This window comes from Glycine max, chromosome 1, assembly GCF_000004515.6.
Source record: "Glycine max cultivar Williams 82 chromosome 1, Glycine_max_v4.0, whole genome shotgun sequence".
In the NCBI taxonomy this organism is placed as follows: Eukaryota; Viridiplantae; Streptophyta; class Magnoliopsida; order Fabales; family Fabaceae; genus Glycine; species Glycine max.
The window spans coordinates 40,749,102-40,762,823 of NC_016088.4; the positions used below are offsets into that span (position 1 = coordinate 40,749,102).

General features: G+C 33.4%; 2 protein-coding genes across 2 annotated transcripts; both read left to right on the forward strand.

Moving 5' to 3' along the window:
* The first annotated feature begins 796 nt into the window (after positions 1-796).
* LOC100785720 (alcohol dehydrogenase-like 4) lies at positions 797-8,463 on the forward strand. The gene is made up of 10 exons (XM_003516903.5): positions 797-973; positions 1,108-1,244; positions 1,435-1,484; positions 1,808-2,157; positions 3,135-3,217; positions 6,233-6,308; positions 6,493-6,554; positions 6,649-6,744; positions 7,129-7,290; positions 8,128-8,463. The coding sequence occupies exons 1-10, from the start codon at positions 898-900 to the stop codon at positions 8,236-8,238; spliced, it is 1,203 nt and encodes a 400-aa protein (XP_003516951.1). The 5' UTR covers positions 797-897; the 3' UTR covers positions 8,239-8,463.
* A 4,228-nt stretch (positions 8,464-12,691) lies between these two features.
* LOC121174707 (secreted RxLR effector protein 161-like) lies at positions 12,692-13,186 on the forward strand. Its single transcript, XM_041014621.1, has one exon. It carries the CDS (start codon positions 12,692-12,694, stop codon positions 13,184-13,186), a length of 495 nt encoding a protein of 164 aa, XP_040870555.1.
* The last annotated feature ends 536 nt before the right edge of the window (positions 13,187-13,722 follow it).

The following is a 13,722-nucleotide window of genomic DNA, read 5'->3' on the forward strand; positions in this document are numbered from 1 at the left end:
CATATTAAACAACCATCAAACTTTATTATATATCTTTAACAAAGCACGTGCACCACTGACGACAATAAACATACACTAACGAAAGGTAATAGAAGCAAGTTTCAGTTGAAGGGTGAGATTTTAGGAAAACAAAAAAGGCACCGTAGAAATGAAAAAAAAATACTATTTATAACTCAAAATGCTATAAGGGCGGTTTTGACATTTTGGGAAAGGTGTACCAAAAACGTGCCCAAAGCAGGTCCCCTTTTTTTTCCATCTAAAACAAAAATTTATCACGTCCTCTTTTCTTTTTAGAGTTTTAGCCTTCCTCTCATCTCTTTCAGCACTCCAAGCTTTTTATATTATGATCTATGTTACTTTTTATATGTGCGCGTGCGCGCATATATATATATATATATATATATATATATATATATATATATATGGATTTCATAAATTTTACAAGATGTTACTAATCCGTATTATTATGATTCTCCGATTTACAATCCAGGCTAAAGCTGTCAGTGTTTTATTTTTTTTTTTTTACAGTAAAACCGTGGTTATTAATCTTTGAGCTCCAATTCCAATTCTTGTAATGGATTTATCGAGAAAATCCAATTTCAACCATAAGTTAAAATAATAAATTAATACAAAAAAATATTTATTTTCCCAAAAATCAAGACAATATAATTATCTTTTCCTTAAATATTATTTAATATAAATTAATAACACGTGCCATATGCTAATTAAAAGCCCTCGCATGTGTGCTAGTCTGAGAGAGAAAACTCCAGACTTTATATAGCTGACCTTTCATTCATTTATATCACACACAAATTTTCTTAGTTATATGCTCTGGCTCTCTCCATTAGGAAGCACCACATTCAATACTCACGAAAGAATCACAAAACAACTCAGGAGATGGCAAGTTCAGTTGTGGTTGCTAATGGGAACTTGAATCCAAATGATACAAGGGGAAAGACCATTACATGCAAAGGTACGTAACATCAAAATTGTACATTATTCAGATCTTATTCTCGAAAAGAATGCGCACCAAATTCTGACTATCATAACTCAATATTATTATTATTATTATTATTATTATCATCAATGTTCATCATCATGATGAAGCTGCCGTGGCATATGGTCCTGGAGAGCCCTTTGTGGTGGAACGTATCCTTGTCCATCCTCCTCAGAAAATGGAGGTTCGAATCAAGATCCTCTTCACCACAATCTGTCACACGGATCTCACGGCTTGGCAAGGCGAGGTATATATATATATATATATATATATATATATATATATATATATATATATATAATTATTTGAAAGATAAGAGATTAACTTACTCTTTTAATATCTCTAATTACCAATAAGTGAATTTTGATAGTCAACCATAACTTATGCAATATTTTTTTTTATGCTTCTTATTTTCCTTCTTTTATGGGGCACCAAAGAATGAGGCTCGACGTGCTTATCCTCGGATTTTTGGCCATGAAGCTTCCGGGTAGGACACACAAATATTGATAACTATGATAAATTATAACATTAATGATTTAGACCCTCTTTAGATGAGGAGATAAAATAAACTGAGAACCTTGGAGAAATTAAAAGAGAGTGAGAGAGAGTTTTTATAAAAGTTATCTGCATAAATTGATTATAATTTTTGTTAAAAAAAAAACTCAATTCATGCCACTTTTTTTCCTCATATAGAGAAGTTTATATAAATTGTACATAAAAATATTATGTTTTAATTTATTACATGAAATTGAATTGAAGTGAGGACACTCGTGAATTGTGATTGTGTTTGTGGTTGCTATGAATTTTTAGGATTGTGGAGAGTGTGGGTGAAGGTGTAAGTGACATGAATGAAGGGGACTTGGTGGTGCCAATCTTCAATGGGGAATGTGGGGATTGCAAATATTGCAAGTGCGAGAAGACCAACAAGTGTGAGAGATTTGGGGTGGATGCTATGAAGAAGGTGATGGTTAGTGATGGTGCAACAAGGTTTTACACAATGGATGGAAAACCCATATTCCATTTCTTGAACACTTCAACTTTCACTGAGTACACAGTGGTGGATTCAGCATGCATCGTCAAGATTCACATTGATGGTAGTAATGGCGATCTCAACCGCAATATCAAAAGACTCACCTTACTCAGTTGTGGCGTATCTTCGGGTAAGAAACTTTGGTCAACCTCAATAATTTAGGATATCACGAGCTTAATATTATATGCATGCGCATATATGAAATATAATCGGGTGCATGCATCTACATGATTATTCAACTTTTATTTTAGTATTTTATTCATTTAGCTTTACAAATTATTGAGTTTTCTTCACCTAATTTAATTGTACTTTTAGAAGTATTTTAAGAAAATTTTCTGGGCAAAGTTTTTCTTTTGAGATTTAAATCAAAAAGTTTTACCTGATTAACCTAATCCATTGGCCAGTAATCAATAATCATATATACAATAATTTCTGCACACACACCACCTACCTTAATGAATTGAGGACCAAAGACCACTACCCCGCGTGTATCACGAGATTTCATCTGGAATATGTTTTTTATTCATTGGGAAGGAGATTAAGAATATGCACTAACTTTTAGTCACCATAACAAACAATGACTTTTTTTATTACATTTTTTACATTTTTATGTACAAACCACATTTGTTACAAAGTAATTCAACCTACAAAACTGTTTACATATAACTTCAACTTTTTTAAAAAAAATTCTTAACACATTATTATTAGTGTGTGATTAACTTTTTTTTCCTAAATAAAAAAGAAAGATCTTGAATGATAAATAGACTTACGATTTTATTTATTAAAAAGAACAATTGGGAAGCTAAACGGCACAGCACAGCAGAGTATAATAGCATAATCTATATTATCAGGCTCCATAGATCCGAGAGATTTTAAAAGATTTTTCTCAACAATAATATCAAATTACAAATCATGTTGTGCTAATTAATTAGCATGCCCCACCAACAAGCCACTTTTAATTACATTTAACTAATCATATGTTTTGCTGAGTATTAAATCGATGATGCATAATAATCATATTATGTGAACTATTGTGACAATAGTAAACGACGTGATGAAATGAGCAAGAGTTGTTTAGACCAAATTGATGAAGTGTGTCATGTGTAGGTGTTGGGGCTGCTTGGAATACCGCTGATGTGCATTTTGGTTCAACTGTAGCTGTCTTTGGTTTAGGTGTTGTGGGTCTCGCGGTAAGTGAAATCTTTCATTATTATTGGCCACCATTTCAGAAAGTAATTTTTTAAATTAAACGTGATTTTGGAGCAATTACAACGCATTGTTTTAATTGGTGCAGCGGCAATTAAGCATCGGTGCCTATGTAGTGGTATATATATATATATATATATATATATATATATATATATATATATATATATATATATATATATGCGACCTGAAAGTGAGACGTTTTTTTACATAGAATGAAGAAATGGCAATGTGTGCAACCTAAAATTGATGGCTAAATGTCACAAGTAAACACATGTTGAGTTTGACGACCTGAAATTGATTTTGGAGTAGTTAAATTAATTTTTATGTACTTTATGTATCATTTAGGGTCTTTATAGTGTTATAAGATTATCTTTATTTATTCTTAAAGTTTTACCTAAGCTTTTAAAGGTGAATAGAGTTTCTTGAATTGAATTATCATAAAAGAGATGAAAGTAATCTGAGCATTAAATTATAAATTATATACAACAAAAGAAACTTACTTAAGAGAAAGGACTAATTAAGAATAAAAGAATTATATCTAGAAGATAAATTAGTAAGACCCTAAATAATTATTTTGAATCTTAGATATTTGTCTTCTAGTTCTTTTATTATTAATTAATCCTTTTTCTTATATAATTTTCTTTTGTTATATTTCGTTTAGTATTTGCTTACTTTCACCTTCATATAATTAGTTCATTCTCTTTCTTAGTATATTAGATGTCATTATAGAAATTTCACAGACAAGACCTAAAAAGAAAGCTGAACTTCACATATTTCAACATGTTTAATTTCAAGGCACGGGATAAAAAATATAAGCAAAGCAATTATTAGAATCCTATTTCTTAAAGAAGTAGTTGTTTCTATCCTCTATATATCCCATTAGTCGTTGAACTCCATTAACAGACCTAATTTAAGGCATACTTTTTTGTTTTTTTTTTTTAAAAGCTAAGATGAACTAATTTAAGTCATACTTTAAAAGTCAATTTTTATTTGCTCCAAATTACATAGTTCAAGACTTACTAGAATTTGTCTTTGTTTTATACCAATTCCTTACCATGCACAATTGTGATTACTTAGTAACTATTCGCCATATGAATAAATTCTTATCTAATTTGGAGAGTACAAACAGAAGAGGATATTGTAAATAGCAAGCCAATTTTCGAGCAATTTATGAATTATTCACTCTTGCACACAATTTCAATAACAAAGAATCTCAATCAATTTTTATAATTCAAGGGCCACCAATTCACTAAAATATCAACAGTTTAGCCAATCACCAATCGACAATACTAACACACATTGGTTTAATTAGCATATACACATACATGATGAGTTTAGAACATGCTAAGCAAGGATTGACAAGGACTCAGCGTATCAACACATTGAGTTACTTTCCAATGACAATAACACATTGAGTTAAGAAACCCTAAATTTTTGTACCTACAACAGCAATGACAAGTTGAACTAGCAGCAACAACAACAGAAAGTAGGGTTCCAACAGTAGAGAACATGATTATCAAACTCTTGAGTTAACTCGCTAACTTTTACGAGTTCATTTACTCTCTGTAAGTTGATTCTTGAGTAAACTCGTTTTTTAGAAGACTCTATAAACTCTAAGTAAACTCAGTAGACTCTCGAGTTGACCATCGAGTCAACAAGTTAGCAAGTTAAAAAAATTAGACCAAAATATAAGTCATCTTGGGTTGTTTCTGTCTGTTTAGTGTTCGAACATACCTTCATTTAGTATGTTATTCTAAAATACAAAAATGTCACCTTTAATAACATCAAACCCTTGTTCTCTAATAATATCAAACCCTCAATGAGAATGATTTATCACTACTATAACATCTGCAGGTTATTATCTAGTAGTGATGCATTACTAGACTTGATTATTTACGTATTGTGAAATTTATGATTTATTATTTTTCTTTAATATATTATTGAAATGTTTAATTGATATGTTATTTATAGATATTTTGTTATTATTATTATATAAAGTGAACTCTTACGAGTCTACGAGTTGAGTCTATGAGTCAGGTTTATGAAATTCTTACGAGTCTACATAAACTCTTGAGTTTGATAATCTTGATAGAGACTACTTTCTTTACAAATGGAGAAGAGTGGTTTTGCTCAAAAAAAGGGGGGGAACTAGTAAGAAAAGCAAAGAAGAATGAAAACGTACCAACAATGATGACACAACCAATAGCATTAACAATGACGGGTGCAATGTGGTACTTAGTGGTGGTGGCCGGTGGCGGCGCAACATGGTGTGTAGTGGGCACAATGTGGTGGTAGAAAGGAGATGTGGTAAGTGGTGACAGTGGTGACACAATACAAGGAATAGAAGGCTAGGATTTGAAGAATAATGATTAGGATGAGAGTGAAAGGGAGTTGCGATTTGTATGTGTAGAAAACCATTCTACTTCAATTTTTATTTGAATCGAATTAGAATCTCCTTTTTACATTGGTTAAAATAAAAACGATTGTAAAATGGGTTATTCTACATCAGTTAATTAATAAATAATGTAAAATATTTTTATTTAATTTAAAAAATATCATTGTGTTTTCTATTACATTGATTATTATATAATTGACGCAGAATCATGTCAAAGAGTATATTTTTTGTAATAATGTTTGCAAAGAAAACTAATAAATCAATTTTTTTACTTCAACTTTTATGCCTTTTTAAGCTTTTCTTTATTTTTAAGATTAAAATGATCTTAGTTATGATTAAAATATATTCAAATATTTTTTAATTTGTATTATATTTTTTTTAGTAATCAAAGTTGTTGACTTTTCAATAAAATTTAAGATATTTTATAAGTTCTAGCCCTTTAAATTAATTATGTAACTAATTTTAAGTTTAAGATTTAATCACACTTAAAAATTGTTCACTCATCTTGAGGATGTATTCAAATATATGAATTATCATATATCATTTTATCTTTTCTTTTGCTCACCCAAACTGTAAATCCCTGCATCTTAAATTGGCACAGGTAGCAGAAGGGGCACGAGCCAGAGGTGCATCCAGAATTATAGGCGTAGATATCAACTCAGACAAATTCATCAAAGGTAATTTTCTCTTTCATGTACCTCTGATTCCTCTGTGTTCTCTTTTATTCTTCTATACTCTTGTTTTGAAAATCATAAATGTTAAAACCTATAAAGCTTTACATGAACTTTGTTTTTTTAATATAACTATGTTATAATGTAAAATGCTAATGTCATATGTGAAACATTTATATGTCCACTCAAGCCCGAGAAATGGGTATCACCGACTTCATAAATCCAAAGGATGATGAGAGACCAGTATATGAGGTTGGAATTCTCTATTCATCTCGTTTCGTAAAAGAAAATACCATCTTTATATGCATGAATTTTCACTAGGAAAATGGTAAACATTTTTTTGCAGATAATTGGGGAAATGACTGGTGGGGGCGTGCACTATAGTTTTGAATGTGCTGGAAATTTGAACGTTCTAAGGGATGCCTTCTTGTCTGCTCATGAGGTACATATACTCATGTTGCTGCTTTTTTGGTTCAATGTTACAATATGTTGCCAAGATTTTAAATTGTAATTGTTGTCACAATTGAAGTCTCAACACTCTATACTCCTTAATATTGCGAAAAATTGCAAAAATGTGATTAATGTAGTTGCAATAATAATTGAAAAACAAAAAACAAAAACCTTTTCATTGGAGTCACAATTACTGTTGCAAACCATATTTTAAAATCTTGATGTCACGCAAATCGCAATATTTATTCACAAATATTGCTTCTCTTCTCTCCACTAAGTAAAATAATATGGATAATATGTTTTTATCAAGACTTCTAGAGGGAAAGGCTACGTTGTTTTAGCAAGTTATAATTTTGATATTCTTATGATGATGCAGGGTTGGGGATTGACTGTGCTAGTAGGGATTCATCTATCACCAAAAATGCTTCCCATCCACCCAATGGAGTTGTTCCATGGTCGCAGAATAGTAGGATCAAATTTCGGAGGCATCAAAGGGAAGACTCAATTGCCACATTTTGCCAAAGAATGCATGAATGGAGTAACCACTACCATTCCCTCTGAATTTACATGTGTTCTTTTCAAAAAATGAATATCTTATATATCATTCTTTAAAATTGAATAAAATTTAAAAAAAAAATAAAATAAAATTTTATGATTTCATTTATACCTTTGAGTTTAATTAAAATATATTGACAGTATAATTTTCTTAAACTAATCAATAAATTCTACATTGTTATATTATTGTAAATAATTGATTTTTTATGACAATTATTTTGAAAATCATACTTAAGATACTATCTTATTAGTTTTTTTTTATCAGTGTTAATTAGTAGTATTATTAGCTTTTGTTAATGGAGATTCAAACTCATGACTTCTCCCTTCACTGTTAGGTTAATCTTATATTTCCAATACTATTTTATTAGTTGACAATTTAATTATCTTTAAATAAATAATATATCAAAATCAAACTCTTGTTAGAGATTATTCATATCCCATAAGTTATATTTTGAGGTTTAGTTAAGCTCAAATCCAACTTTTAAAATGATGTTAGAATGAATCTTATTGCTGTTGTTGGGCTTATATATCATATCACCTATGAATGTTCAATTTTGCAATCTTTTATGTTTGAGAATGTTGTCCATGACATTGCAAAACTGACTTCAATTTTTTGTAAGAATGCCGAAACGAACCTGACTATCTACCTTCTTTTTATGTTATCTCTCTTCTGCAATAACCTATGTGACAATATCAGTTGATAAATGCACATGTACAATGACTGCACTGCATCCAAAATTTTCTTGAATTATTGTTCCAATAATTGAAGCCAATGAATTGGTTAATCAATTAATGCTCTTTTCTCGTGACCTGAATTTAGGTGGTGAAGTTAGATGATTTTATCACTCACGAGCTTCCTTTCAAGGAGATAAACCAGGCCTTCGATCTTTTGACCACTGGAAAGTCACTGAGATGTCTTCTACACTTCTGAAAATTGTGCCCTTTTGAAGATGTGAAAATGATCATCGGTGGTGTCACCATTTGTCTGATAATCTTTCTGAGTTCTTCAACACGAGTGTATCAAAAAACGACAGGGTATTTTACTGAAATGAAAATATAGGCATATTAATGTCTTAAGCTTTTGGACGAAAAAATATATCTTGTTCACACTTGTGATCTGATCATTTGGCTATTGAATATTTAGAGGTGATGACTAGTGTGAGTTGGATTTTGATTTCCTCTTGTGGCATTTCTATCTAGTGAAATTATAACCCTTACTTAAAAACTGTAGAAAATTTAAATAATAGAAAAAGGAACATGGAATTTTGATGGTGAGAATTTTCACAAGAGAGAATCCAAATGAAAATCTCAATTGAGAGAATTCACTTTCGCTTTTGGTCTTAGTTCATGTTTGTGTTGTGGTGCTACATTGTGGACACCACACCCATATATCTAAGTATTGTAACTCTCCTTTCTTTTGAGTTTCCTTTTGGTCTTAGTTCATGTTTGTGTTGTGGTGCTACATTGTGGACACCACACCCATATATCTAAGTATTGTAACTCTCCTTTCTTCTGAGTTTCCTTAAACGCCAAGATTGAGTATAAAGCTAGAAGAACTTTTGAGAGCTTTTCTATTAAAAAAAGCTCTATATTTGCAGGAGAAAAACTCAAAATTTATTCTAGCTTATATCAAAATAGGTGGCAATCAACTATATAGCTTGAAAGAGAGAAGAAGTTTCACTTGGGTTTTTGGCTTTTGCAATGTAGACCCATAAACATTTTTACTTTGTGTGATATAATAATATATTCAGAATCAGTTGGTTGTGAGAGTTTAATTCTGTTTTGGCTTTGTATATAAGAGAGAGTAACAAAATTTTAAAATTCTGTTATAAGTGCTAGCCTAAGAGTGAAGGGTTGTTACTTTGTTTTGCTTGTATAAAAGGGCAATCATACATCTTAATAAAGGGTTGTTTTTCATTCTATCATTTTCAGTCTCTCGTGCTATTCCTAGTAGGTGTGCAATTCTGTGCTTAGAAAACAGTGAGTGATACACGAGTGAATATGTGAGGGAGTGAATTGCATCTCTTGCAATTGAGTGAGGAACAGTGTGTGTTCCAACAATTGGTATCTAGAGCATTGGTTTCGATAGAAGGGGCAAGAATCGCTAAAGAAAGGTTCTTGGAGGTGTTCTTGAAGGAGTTCTTTGATGGCTGCAGTTCAATTCCTGCAAATCTACCAGTTCTCACAGGAAAGAACTATGAAAATTGGAAGATTCAGATCAGGGTGGTGATGCGATTCCAAGGGGTTTGGGAGTTCGTAGAAGAAGGTTATATACCTGTGGGAGAGAGAGCAACAGAGGAACAAAAGGTTTTTGATAGAGAAAAAGAAAAGAAAGATTGCAAGGCACTTTTCATTTTGCACCAAAGTGTAGATGCTGCTAACTTTGAAAAGATAGCAATGGCTCAAACCTCCAAAGAAGCATGGGACATTCTGCAGAAATCTCATGATGGAGCCACAAAAACCAAGAAGATCAAGCTGCAAACTCTAAGGAGACAATATGAACTACTACAAATGGAAAAGAATGAATCAGTTGCTGAGTACATCACAAAAGTGCAGACAGTGGTGAATTCAATGAAGGGCTATGGAGAAAAGATAACCGTGCAATCAGTTGTAGAGAAGGTGCTTAGAACCATGCCACCCAAGTTTGACCATATTGTGGTAGCCATCGAGGAATCCAAAAATCTTGAAGAGCTTAGCATAGAGGAATTGCATGGATCTTTGGAATCTCATGAACAGAGAATGAATGAAAGGATAAATGAGAAGAAAAGTGAACAAGCCTTGCAAGCACGGTCTAATCCAAAGAAGCATGGTGATAGATGGAAGAAAGAGAAAACTGAAGGGAAGAGCAATAAATGGAGGGGAAATCAGAACAGTGATAAAGACCACAAGAAAGGAGGGGGATCCAATTCCCAAAACTCTTCAAATAGAAAGAAGTTTGACAAAAGAAGTATTCAATGCTTTAACTGTCAAAAGTTTGGGCATTTTGCTGATGAGTGTTACAGCAAACCCAATAACAAAAGAGAACCTAAAGGTGATGATGCAAAATTGGCTCAGGAAGAAGATGATGACACTGAACAGGTACTGCTAATGGTAACTACTCAAATTGAAGGGGCAAGTGATAATTGTTGGTACCTCGACACAGGTTGCTCCACTCATATGACAGGAAGAAGAGAGTGGTTTCTCAACCTTGATCAATCTGTGAAGAGCCAAGTCAAATTTGCTGATGATAGAATCTTGACTGCTGAAGGAATTGGGAAGGTCCTTATCAAAACAAAGGATGGAGGTCAGTCTTGCATCATTGATGTACTCTTTGTACCAGGTATGAAAAGTAATCTACTCAGCTTAGGTCAATTATTAGAAAAGGGCTTTATGACTAAGCTTGAAAGCAAGATGTTGAGAGTGTTTGACAGAAATCACAAGCTCATTTTGAAGTCCCCTCTTTCAAAAAATAGAACATTCAAAATTAAGATTGATGTGATAGAACAGAAGTGTTTTACTACTACAGTAAACAGTGAAGAGTGGTTATGGCATTACAGATTTGGCCATTTAAATTTTAGAGATCTGATTAAGCTAAACTCAAGAGAAATGGTGTTGGGTTTGCCTCAGATCAAGCCTCCTAGTGAAGTATGTGATGGTTGTTTACAGTGTAAGCAATCAAGAAGCACTTTCAAACAAAATGTACCAATCAGGGCAAAAGAGAAACTTGAGGTGATTTACTCTGATGTGTGTGGCCCTATGCAAACTGAATCTCTGGGTGGAAACAGATACTTCATATCCTTTATTGATGAATTGACTAGGAAAGTATGGGTTTACCTAATAAGAAGGAAGAGTGATGTCTTTGAAGTCTTTGAGAAGTTCAAAAATATGGCAGAAAAGCAAAGTGGCTCATTGATCAAGATATTGAGAACAGATGGTGGTGGTGAATATGTTTCTACAGAATTTCAAGAATTTTGTGATCAAGAAGGCATAATTCATGAAGTGACTCCTCCCTACACACCTCAACATAATGGAGCTGCAGAAAGAAAAAACATAACCATAATGAATATGGTAAGGAGCATGTTGAAAGGCAAGAGTCTGCCCAAGTACTTGTGGGGAGAGGCAGTGTCTACAGCTGTCTTCATCTTGAATAGGAGCCCTTCAAAGAGACTGGAAGGAATAACACCTGAAGAAGCTTGGAGTGGTGCTAAACCAAATGTGAGCCATTTCAAAATCTTTGGATCACTTTGTTTTAGGCATATCCCAGATCAGTTAAGAAGGAAGCTAGATGATAAAGGTGAACAAATGATCTTACTCGGATATCACTCAACTGGAGGCTATAAGCTGTTTGATCCGAAGAGTAAACAGATAATAATCAGTAGGGATGTGGTATTTGATGAATCTAGAAGCTGGAACTGGGAGCAGAATACTGAAATGAAAGGACCTTCAATAATGATAAGGTCAGAAGAGGAAGAAACAAGTGAAGGGAATGGTAATACCACTCAAAGAGAAGTGAGACCCCAGAGAAATGCACCCAAACCAGCTAGATTTCAAGGTTTTGAGATGTTGTCTGATGCTGATGTAAGTGTAGATGGGAATCTTTTACATTTTGCTCTATTTTCTGAAGCAGAACCAATAAACTTTGAAGATGCTATGGCTGATCAGAGGTGGGTTGAAGCTATGACAGAAGAGCTTAAATCTATTGAGAAAAATCAAGTGTGGGAGCTGGTATCTCAACCAAAATCGAAGAAGCCCATTGATATGAAGTGGATCTATAAGATTAAGAAAAATCCAGAAGGCAAGGTGGTCAAGTATAAAGCTAGACTTGTGGCTAGAGAATTTTTATAGAAAGCTGGGATTGACTACAGAGAGGTGTTTGCACCAGTTGCTAGAATTGAGACTATTAGAACAGTAGTGGCAATTGCTAGCCTAAAGAATTGGACAATGCACCAACTAGATGTGAAGTGTGCTTTCTTAAATGGTCCTCTTGATGAGGAGGTCTATGTGACTCAGCCACCTGGATTCTCTATAGCTGGCCAAGAGTCAAAGGTTCTCAGGTTGAGAAAAGCTCTTTATGGACTTAAGCAAGCCCCAAGAGCTTGGAACAAGAAAATTGACAATTTTATGATGAAAATTGGCTTTGATAAGTGTAGCTGTGAGTTTGGAGTCTATGTAAGATCCAAATCAGTAGGTAATATCATTATTATATGCCTCTATGTGGATGATTTGTTGATCACTGGTGGTAATGAAAGTGAGATAGCAGAACTGAAAAGGGAATTGATGAGTGAGTTTGAAATGACTGATATGGGGTTCTATCCTATTTCCTTGGATTTGAATTCAAGAAGACTGAGAGAGGTATTTTGATGCACCAGAGAAAGTATGCAACAGAAATATTGAAGAGATTCAACATGGTTGAATGTAATTCAGCAGCAACACCAACAGAGGCAGGTCTTGTACTTGAAAAGGAGGGCAAGGAAGACAAAGTCGATGCAACTGAGTTCAAACAGATTGTTGGTTCTCTCAGGTACTTGTGTCATTCAAGACCTGATTTGGAATTTGCTGTTGGACTGGTAAGTAGATATACGAAAGGACCCAGAATTCCTCATCTCCTAGCTGCCAAGAGGATTCTAAGGTTCATAAAAGGGACCATCAATGCTGGAATTTTATTTCCAAATAAAGACAATAGCAACTCAGAGGAATTGATGGGATATACTGATGCAGATTGGGGAGGAGACAGAGATGACAGAAAGAGTACTACAGGTTACATATTCATGTATGGTGCAGCACCAATATCATGGTGTTCTAAGAAGCAATCCATAGTGGCTCTATCAACATGTGAAGCTGAGTATGTTGCAGCTGCAATGAGTGCTTGTCAAGCTGTCTGGTTGGACACATTACTATAGGAATTAAAAATCAAGGAGAGTGATGGAGTGAAGCTTTTTGTGGATAATAAGTCAGCTATAAGCCTGTCAAAGAATCCAACCTCTCATGGTAGAAGCAAACACATAGAAACAAGGTTTCACTATCTTAGGGATCAAGTGAACAAAGAGAAATTGAAAGTGGAGTATTGCTGCACATTTGATCAACTTGCTGATATTTTAACCAAACCCCTCAAAGGGGAGAGGTTTAAAATGTTAAGGGACAGAATTGGCTTGATGGACTTAGGAGATCAGAATTAAGGGAGGGTGTGAGAGTTTAATTCTGTTTTGGCTTTGTATATAAGAGAGAGTAACATAATTTTAAAATTCTGTTATAAGTGCTAGCCTAAGAGTGAAGGGTTGTTACTTTGTTTTGCTTGTATAAAAGGGCAATCATACATCTTAATAAAGGGTTGTTTTTCATTCTATCATTTTCAGTCTCTAGTGCTATTCCTAGTAGGTGTGCAATTCTGTGCAATTCTGTGCTTAGAAAACAGTGAGTGATACACGAGTGAATATGT

Bases quoted from the DNA above. Each gene is read 5' to 3' on its own strand.
- LOC100785720 (XM_003516903.5), top strand. From the start codon at position 898: ATGGCAAGTTCAGTTGTGGTTGCTAATGGGAACTTGAATCCAAATGAT. The intron at 974-1,107 runs GTACGTAACATC...ATCATGATGAAG, and splicing joins AAAGACCATTACATGCAAAG to CTGCCGTGGCATATGGTCCT. The intron at 7,291-8,127 runs GTAACCACTACC...ACCTGAATTTAG, and splicing joins CCAAAGAATGCATGAATGGA to GTGGTGAAGTTAGATGATTT.
- LOC121174707 (XM_041014621.1), top strand. From the start codon at position 12,692: ATGGTTGAATGTAATTCAGCAGCAACACCAACAGAGGCAGGTCTTGTA.